Source organism: Fusarium subglutinans (genome assembly GCF_013396075.1).
Source record: "Fusarium subglutinans strain NRRL 66333 chromosome Unknown NRRL66333_c0000106, whole genome shotgun sequence".
Classification (NCBI taxonomy): Eukaryota; Fungi; Ascomycota; class Sordariomycetes; order Hypocreales; family Nectriaceae; genus Fusarium; species Fusarium subglutinans.
In genome coordinates, this window is record NW_023502169.1 from 173,983 (window position 1) to 183,639 (window position 9,657).

Here is a 9,657-nt window from a genome sequence, read left to right on the forward strand (position 1 = left end):
GCTGAGTAGACCAAGTCTAGGGTATGTTTTATTTGGTGATGCCGACGAAGTATGCAAGGTCAGCAAAGAAACAAAGGAAATCAATTAGAGCGCAGACACATGGTGTCGTGTCGTGCTGTGTCATAGGGTCTCTCGGATAAATTGACGGTCGTTCACATGAAAGAAAAAAAGGTCCTGTAACACGCACGACTCAATATCCTCGGTCGCGGGACTAGGACGGGACAGGGTTACGAGAGCCTTATCGTGAGTTGGCCGTTATAAGTCGATAAGTGCAATGGTCTGTACGGGTAGTATACTGTGTATTTGAGGTGTTTCACGTTGACAAGAATATCATCAATGAGAGGAGGAAAAGGGAGAACAAGAGTCAAAAAGCCATTGAATAGATACATAAACAACAGAGGCAAAGGCCAATTCCCGAGCAAACAATGGATCATTCCAAGCTCAATTCGGTCCAAAGGCCGAAGTGAGATGACGACTCGTGACTCGTGACATGTTTTGGTAGCGTAGCACTCCATCACTCACTAACTCACTCACTCACTCACTCGCTTGCTGCCTTTGTATTTGATTTACATGTGAAAGTGTCATCTCCAAACTCCGGGGATAAACGCGGGGGACACTTCAGTTCGTCTGTGGGGGGCGCATTGAATATGACGTCGCTAACACGGGGAATATTACAACATGATATTCTAGAAATCGACACAACATCTACAACTTACGTATTACAAGACAAATGAAGCTCTCATGCAAATGCCACGTCTCTTTTTCTTGCTCACGAGGTCTCAAGCCTCTCCCGTCGCAAACTCCAATTATGCATGGAACATCAGCTGAAAGAGTTTCCCCCTCGAGGCTAACAATCGCCCGGAAACGAAATGGAATGCGAGCTTTGTTCATGCAGGACACATGATTCATTCCTTCATGGCTTGGGCCGGCACGTGTCTGCTTCTCCAAATGCAGCACCCCCTGGTTTGTCAATCACATGCAGCACAGCAACATGGATGCCATGGCTGACTTGTCATTGACAAAGAAGGATTATTGATGCTTTGTGAGTGGCCAGTGGCTTTGTGGTTACAGGCGCTTATGGACGGTATATGGCCGCAGGGACGAGGTTTGGCAGTAACATTCTCGAACTTTGAGAAGAAACGAGCCAAGAATTGTTGCACGTATTTGTTTCAGAGTATGATGACTATATTCATTGGTCTTGCTGAAACGGCTTCCTTAACGTACATCAGCGATTTCTTGCTGGCCGTTGCCAGCTTTGCTTCACGATGCCGTTGTGTAATACCCAGTAAATATCCACTTATGAACAGCCCCCACGTTCTTTCAAGCAGCTGCCGTGTCTTCCATCCGTTGTCATTCATGTCCACGTTCTGAGGCGGTCTCCGGACTGGACACTCACTAAAGTCATGCCGCAAGACAACAAGGCCAAGCCAATTGGAGTACCTGTATATTTAGCTACCTAGTTAATAAGGGACGTCTAGGGAGTTAGGTAGACTAAACATAGAGCCATTAGGGCACGCCTGGAGCAAAAAATATGTAATCTGGCAAAAGAATGGAGACAGAGGGATTTGAACCCCCGACCTTTCGCAAGCATTCGAAACAATGCAAAGCGAACGTGATTCCCCTACACCATATCCCCTGGTTTTACTGAAGGTCGTGGCATTTTTTTGATCTAAGTCGCAATGTTGGAAATCTGCTTCGACTACAAACTCAGCGTCGCTGAGCCACAAAAATGTCTATGCTCCAGACGAACTTCAGCTTCACAGTATGCATCCTCCATTTATGGGCCTTGGACGGCAATTGACTCTGTCTCTATTAAACTTGTACTCTTGTTGAGCAGGAGAGTGTATACCCACCGTGACTTTCAAACCACCCTAGACACAGGCAGTCATTAGGCGTGGAGTCTGATTACACAAGGACAAGAGTTCTTGAATCTCGCCGTCTAACAATTCTCTAACTCTTTGATAAGTTTTCAGGCTTTGCTCTGGTATATCCTATATCATAACATGGACTCTCCTTGGTGAAGGAATGGTCAAATGTACTCATATTTAAGCTACTTTAAAAGATACAGAAGAAATTTAGACCTATCCACGTCCGAAGCTCAGCTCCAACCATATTTCCATTATGTCATTCCACTCATCTCTTGGTTGGACACGGTCAGCGTCCTATTTATTTGACCTTGCTGACAACAAACTGAGCAGCAGTGTTGGCATCCTGGCTATAAGTCAAGTGGTCAGGGGTGATAGCAGCAGTACCAGCACAGACACCATCGCCAGCGTGGCAGATAATCTTGACTCGGTCAGAGGGAACACCCTGGATAGCCTGTCGCTGGACTATAGAGCTGTTAGTTTCTGAGGCTCTGTTAGAAGCTGAGTGACTTACAAGGATCGCCAAAGTTGACAACGGCAGCAATCTTGCTAGTGGTATCGGCAGGGAGAGACTTGGCTGCATTGTGAACCAGCATAGCACCCTGTGAGTATCCAGACATGACGACCTTGGTCTTGGGGCACTTCTGGTAAGCCTCCTTAACAAGACTCGCCCTGTTTACATTAGATACAAGCGACTTGATGAACTCGAAGTTTGACTTACATCTTCTGGGAACCAGCCTGGTCACCCATTTGCATAATGCCACCGACACTGGCGGCATACTCAACACCCTGGACAGCGAGCTTGTCGCTCCCGAGCTGCTGAGCAAGAGCCTGGAAGAAAGGAGGTCCGGCAGCAGTGCCAACGTTGCCCATTTCAGTGGTACCGCGGGCAAAGATGACAGTTACGTCCTTGCAGTCGCCGCTGAGACCGTTCTGAGTGGAACCACCGAAGCCACCGCTGCTGCCACCGGCAGATCCAAGGAGGCTTCCGAAGGGGGACGTGGATGAACCACCCTCTGCGCGAGGAGTCTCGGTAGAGCCTGTGGGCTGAGAAGCGGGAGCGCTGGTTGAAGCACTGCCGGAGGTATCTCCAGAAGTGTCTCCTGTGGTGTCTCCACCAGTAGAGCCTCCTGGGAGGAAGCTTGAGCCACCACCTCCGATAGGGAGACTGGGAAGACCACCGGTTGAGCCTCCAGAGCTGGGCAGACCTGGAATGCTTGGAATGCCTCCAGATGAACCACCAGAGCCTAGGCTCGGGATACTAGGAAGTCCTCCGGTTGAACCTCCAGAGCCCAGACTTGGGATGCTGGGAAGTCCGCCAGTAGAGTCGCCGCCAGAACTGGGAAGTCCAAAGCTGGGAATACCAGAGCCAAGGCCAGAACCGAGGCCAGAACCAAGACCCTGTCGAGGAGCAATGGGACCAGCCACTGCAAAGGGCACGAGGGCGATGAGAACAGACTTGGAGAACATGATGAACAAGGTCAAGTTTTTGAACGAAAGGGGTTATTTAGAAGCGAATGAAAAGAAAAAAGCGAATGAATGCAAAGTTGCTGAGCTGAGTTGATTTGATTTCGACTCTATCGACGGCTTCTATCCAGCTTATATGCTCTCAACTCCAACGCTCGAACCTCGTCCTGAACAACCCTGCATCGTGATAGATTCATCCAAACCTCGTACTTCATCCGCAAGGTCTTCCCGAGTTGGAAAGGCTTCCGCGGATTATCAATCCCTCACGACGGTGAGCCTTACCTCAGATCATTCTTCGATGAAGCCATTACTCAACAACCCTGGCCGGGAACCATCTCGTAGATCGTTCATGTCAATCTCAAGGGTGGCTTGGTAGGGGTGAGCTTGGATGGTGAAACGGGACGAGGACAGATGAAACAGCGGCTCAGGCCGTGCGGTTGAAACGGTGTCTGGAGCTTGGAGCTAGACAAAAATAATGGGACATTTTGGTACTACTTTTTGGTAGATGCCTTTTTATCCTAGTCCGGGGCTCATTTATACGCTCAGTTTCACTGAGAAACAATGGGCCACACGATTCCTTTGTTTGACGGTAGACAAATCCGAAGTAGTAGTCAATGTGGAACGCATGGAGATACCACGGCTGTAGATCATGCATATAGTAAATAGATTTATTTGATTTTGATTGTCAAAGCCATTTTCGTTTTCTATCAACTGATCAATGTCTGACTCGGACTGCGTTGTAGTTAAATTGCGTCTCGGGTGTACCTCAGTTCGAGGAATAGTGCTATCCACACTGAAACTTAGCGAGGAGAGGAAAAAACAAGTCAAAGTATTCATTCTTTGTGATATGTGACAAGTAAAAACGCTTTGCTAGAAAAATGACTGAGAAGAGTGCTGTTAAACCCTATTTGTTGCTCTGGTACGAATAGATTCTCCCATTCGTGGAATGCACATGCATATAAACCTCCGTCATCAACACAAACCAAACACCACGTCTCACGACTCGCAACGTTGGACAATCTTGGCAACAACGGTATATCAAGCGGCATATTCCTTTTTTTCTAGCTCACGAACTAGCAGGGCTGCTGCCCTTTGGAGACACGAGCTCGGTGGCCTCATCGCCCCTCTGATCAGCGAGACGGACCTTGATGCCCGCATGCTGAGCGTAGACGCTGAGGCCGATCACGCACACGGCATTCCACGGCTGTTTCTGCCTCTTCTTGAGTCGTCGAAGCAGCGACGTGGGTTGCATATCGTCGTCTGAGCTCGAGGAACTATCGTCTGATTCTGATGAGGACACGGACGATGAGTCTGAGCTGTCGAGGTCCGATTCAGAGGTTGGTTCTGTGGAGGGCGTGAAGACGGGGTTTGTGTCTATGCTTTGCATGGTTGTCCTTCTGCTGTGCTGTGGACTGTGATCTCGTGATGGCATTGGTGAGTTTGCAAGAGATGGAGGGCCTCTGTGGTAGGCAGATGAATATCTAGTGGATGAGTCTGCAGATCCTCTTCTCTTGTCCTCGGCTCCTTGGCTTGTATCAACCGAAAGTGGGTCCCCTTTTGGTTCAGCTGGTGTTTCACCAAGAGTCAAGGCTTCCAAGTCACTCTTGGAAGAATCTTCTGGCCAAAATCCAGGCGGCGCCTTATCTGATTTGGCTCCAGTATCATCCACTTTCTTGATGGGCTCTTCCTCATCCTCCTTCTTTGGTTCAGGTTCCTCTTTTTCCTTTTCTTTCTCTTTCTTGTTCTTCTCCTTTTCAGTGTCCTTCTCGTTGAGAGACCGATTATACTCATTTCTCATCTGCACCATCGCCGCCTCCATACTGGCCATAGCTTCTGCCATCTGTTTCTTCTTCTTTTCTTCCTTTTTGCCCTTGAGTTTCTTCTTCTTCTCGAGTTCTTTCTTCTTGCGTAGGGCCTCATCTTCATCAACGATTCCGCCCTTGGCATGTGCGAGATCATATTGCAGACCGATCTGGCGTAACTTCTGAGGATTACTGTCGGCTCCCATCTTGACCATCTTTTGGACAGTCGGAAGCCAGTAATATCTCTCGGCTGTGATTTTGGGGATGACTTCATATGTACCTGGCTCGAGTTCGACCTCGCAATTGATCGAACGTCGATCCCACTTATGGACCGGACGAACCGAGCAGATGGATGTCTTGTCGTCAGCCGTCTTGAGCAGAAAATGCAGGGCAAATTCGTACTGCCCCTTCAAGTCTTTGAAGTAACGTTCATCAAGCTACGACTGTTAGTAGGAGTTGATTATATCAGTGATCAACATACCTGTGAAAGCACAATAACCACCATGCCCTCTTCCTTGACCTCGATGATAAACTTCTTCTTGAGGTAGCCGGTAAGCCAAGAGATACTAACACTAGTCCATTGTTGAGCTACCGTCCATCGCTCATCAAAAAGACGAGTTCTGTACATCCACTTGAAGTTGTCGAGCATGTCGTTGAAAGACATCCAGAAAATTCCGTCGTCGCCAAACTGATGCTGAAGCTTTCGAATCATGTGAGGAGTCCATTGCTTGGAGCCATCCGACCATGGACCATGCCACTCGCCATGGCCATCTTCAGATTTCTGTCCCCAGGGGTTTCTGTATGTGTCAGTTGTCTGAGCCAAGCCGAAACTGAAAGTCATATTTACCGAATCTTGACCAAGCGGACTTTGTTGCCATCTTCGTCTTCAACTTCGGCCACCTTGAGAATCGAGTATGCATGTCGCAACACAATTCCGTTGTTATGGTCCTCTCCTGGGCCGCCGGCAGACAGACCAAAGACGAATTGTCCATCCTCACCGTCAGATCCCAGCATCTCACGCCACAGTCTTTCCTTGCGAAGGACCCTATTACCGGCGACCACAGTATTGACACCGCCAGTGAGATCTTCGACTGCAGTGCCAGACCACCCGCCGTCCAGAGCATGATAGTCACCATGGACCTTGGCAAACTGAAGTTGTTAGAATCTGTATTGCACATTTGGGTGAGATAACTCACAGCTTTTTCAAGCAAGGGTAGCCAAGTCTCATTAGGGTCCTCACACTTGGCAAAGTACAAGGACTCAGAACCAGTTTGCTTCTGCTTCTTATAGAGTCGAGCTTTCTTGCCCGTCGCATCGTAGACTTCAGTATCTTCTCCAAAGTCCTTGTGCTTCAGGTAAAGGTTATCGTCGACCACAGTTGAGATCCATTCTCCGTCACGGTTGAAGACGAAGCCGTAGACGCCACATTCTTCATCCTTTGCGACACAAATCTTCTTCATTAGGTCTTTGCGATGGGCGATTGTTGCGAGAGCCGCCAACCACCAGCAGTCACCACCAGCGCCTTGCTTGATGTCTGTGCTGGAGAAGCCGCCAACTGTAAATTGAGGATTCTCAAAGATCCATGGAATGCGATGGACTGAGCCTGGTCTGGAGTATCGAGAACTATAGTCTCTGCCGCTAAACATGCGTCTTTGCAGGTTGTTCTTGTTGACATCAAGTTTACCGTCGTCCAGCTCGTCGCTCTTCTTCCGTGTGTTGCGATATTTCTTGATTCGCTGAACATTAGGTCCCCTTTCGGATGACAGAGGTTCATCATCACTACTGTCCTCCTCATATCGTCTCCCCATTAAACCATTGAGACAATTATCTTGGTAAGACGAAAAGTCGGTCTCAATATCAAAGTCTGGGTCGCTGAACTTGGCATTGGTTCGTTCACATTCACGAACAATGGCTCTAACTCGAGCACGGCATTCTTTGGCAGCATCTTCATAGCTCTGTGCTGCGTTGCGAGACTTGGGATAAGACGAGTCGGCATCTGTGAGAAGTGACTCATAGAGGCTCTGAGGGAAGATGGAAGTGACCTTGCCTGGTGCCTTGGAGTGATACTTTGACCAGAACTTGGAGACAAGAGCTTGAGGGTTCAGAGGTTTACGCTTGGGCTTAGCAGGAGTCGGCTGCTGGCCAGGAGTAGGAGGAGTTGGCTTCATGGTGAGGACGTCAGGAATTAATTTTCAAGAGTTGAAATGTCTAAAGTGCATTGGAAATATTGGGGTCCTATATAGCCTCTCAAGGCGTCTTCTTTGTAAAGATCGATTGGACGCCTTTGTCGGGGACGCAGTGACCTGTTTGGCTGATGATCACCAGGTAACAGCAGCATCGCCGTGTTGCACATGGGATTGCGCAAAGTATACTGAAAGTGCAGTGCATGCATCTTGGCCTGTAAGCCGACGCCGCTTTACGCTATCCATCCGCACCGAGTCGGTTACAATATGCATCGCGAATAAGGCTGTGTCAGAAGTGATGGGTTGAAAGGTGGGTGAAGTGCAGCAGGAAGCGTTACAGTTAATTAGGCAACAAAGGACAATAACTGGAGACGTCGAAAGACCATAAGCGCTGATAGGCCAATGGCATGGACAATCACGGGTTGAAAGAGAGGCTCTTTGTAAGTGGCAGTGTTCAAAGAAGCGATGAAAGCTATTATTCGCTGACGATTGCAGATATCGGCCAAAACCGACGGTTCGCTTCAAAGGAAAAGGCTGGAATCGTTCGTCAAGAATTAATCAGGCCAAGCAACCTACCCTAAAAGCAGCGAGTTGGGGGCCATTTCCAACATACAACAGTCAGAACTAGAGCAACAGGTGCATGCCGAGAAGAGCACGAGGAAGTGAATTACTTGGTTTTATAAGCCTCACGTTGCCAGAATTGGCTGATCCAGTCCGCTTTGTTCGGTTTTGAGGCCGTTGGTTCACCTTCTGTAGCGGGATCGTCTGACGTTGTATTGCAGATAACAAGACGAATCAAAGACGACTTGATCTCTGCCACGTCAGCAGGGAAGATGCCTCGCGGGAGCCTGGACTAGACGAGGGAGAAAAGATGAGGCTCAACAGGAGAAAAGGCAGAAAGGGAGGCTGATTCGGAATATGGTATGCCTGGACTGAAGGGCATCTGGGGGTAGGATAGCCCCGGTTTGATTCAGTTCAGACTCATAACGCCGAAGGATCATCATGACCTGGTAATTTCTTGGACTTCGGGCAGTCTTCAGGACTGAACACCTTCTAAAAAGAGTATCTCGATTTACTTTGATCATTGATGTAGGCCATTCGGTCAGTGCGCAACTAGGTTTCGGTATAAATGCCTGATGCTGCTTTGACAGGTTTGACAGCCTCCACTTGGTTCAGCAACGGCCTTGATTTGAGACCCTTCACGAGTCAGTCTACAACTGTTTTGCTTCACCTGTTTCTGCAAGGTACCCTCGGGGGGCAAGAAAACAACGGACCTTGATATAGGGTGTCAAAATAAACTGAGTAAAAGTCATCCTCAGCTTATGCTAAATCACCTAAATCTTTTTGTCACCTAGGATCGAGGTCCTGAGTTTTCTTTCCTCCCCTAGGGTACCCAGTGATCGTCATTTTTTAGTAATTAACCAACCCAAGGGCCAACGCTTTCCCCTTTGCTTTTCTCGGTATTGTCCATTGCCGATTCCATGTTTTGAGCAAACTCTAAAAACTGCCAACTCCATCGCGGAGCCGGCGTCGGTAATTTCGGGGTTTCTTACATACGGAACCGCACACAGTTCAAGAGTGAGCACAGAGAACTCATCGAGAGTTGTAAAACGTGGGACTGCAACGTTGGCGGTGCAGTAGCTTACGGTACGGCGCTGGATATGGAATGTGAAAAGCCGTTGCAAGACAACTAATCTGTGGATGGTGAGAGTTGGTCTCTAGACTCTACCCAAATAAGTAACTAAAAAGTCCTGGCTTGAAGCTTGTTCGTTCGTCCATGTGGATTCTGGAATGGTAACTAGAGCCCTGCCTGAAACTGTTACTGTCAACCAACGTTCCCAATAACTCAAGTCAGCTTGTTTAATTTAAGCCCGACCTGCCGACTTATAAGTTAGGAAAAATTGCTATAACTTAAGTCTATAAAGGTCCTGACTTATAAGTCTATAAGTCTATATAGTAATATTAGTAATATATAAATACCTTTTATTTTTTCCTATTTTTTAGCCCTTTTTATAATAAAAATAGGTTATTTAAGGTAGGATTTTAGTATTAAAAATCTTAATTAGTAAAACCTTAGTAAAACCCTTTACTTCTTTATATTAATTTCCTGTAGCGTACTAAAGAGACTAGCTTTCTTTAATTATTACTAAATTGCCTTTTTAACCTTTTTTTTAACTATATTTTTTTTATAATACTATAAAGATATTAATATTACTATTATTAGTATTTTTTTTAGTATTATTAAAAATATTAATAGCTAAATTTTTAATTTATTAAAGGCCCTTTATAATTACTTAGTAACTAAATAAGATTTTCCTGCCTAAAAAGGGGCATTACCTT

General features: G+C 47.1%; 2 protein-coding genes across 2 annotated transcripts; both read right to left on the bottom strand.

Moving 5' to 3' along the window:
- Positions 1–2,166: 2,166 nt before the first annotated feature.
- On the bottom strand, positions 2,167–3,335 carry FSUBG_8009 (cutinase precursor; the record flags this gene model as incomplete). Its single annotated transcript, XM_036686374.1, has 3 exons — positions 2,167–2,330; positions 2,380–2,537; positions 2,587–3,335. 3 exons carry the CDS (start codon positions 3,333–3,335, stop codon positions 2,167–2,169), a joined length of 1,071 nt encoding a protein of 356 aa, XP_036536531.1.
- A 1,063-nt stretch (positions 3,336–4,398) lies between these two features.
- On the bottom strand, positions 4,399–7,302 carry FSUBG_8010 (calpain; the record flags this gene model as incomplete). Its single annotated transcript, XM_036686376.1, has 4 exons — positions 4,399–5,571; positions 5,616–5,931; positions 5,982–6,283; positions 6,331–7,302. The coding sequence occupies 4 exons, from the start codon at positions 7,300–7,302 to the stop codon at positions 4,399–4,401; spliced, it is 2,763 nt and encodes a 920-aa protein (XP_036536532.1).
- Positions 7,303–9,657: the final 2,355 nt, after the last annotated feature.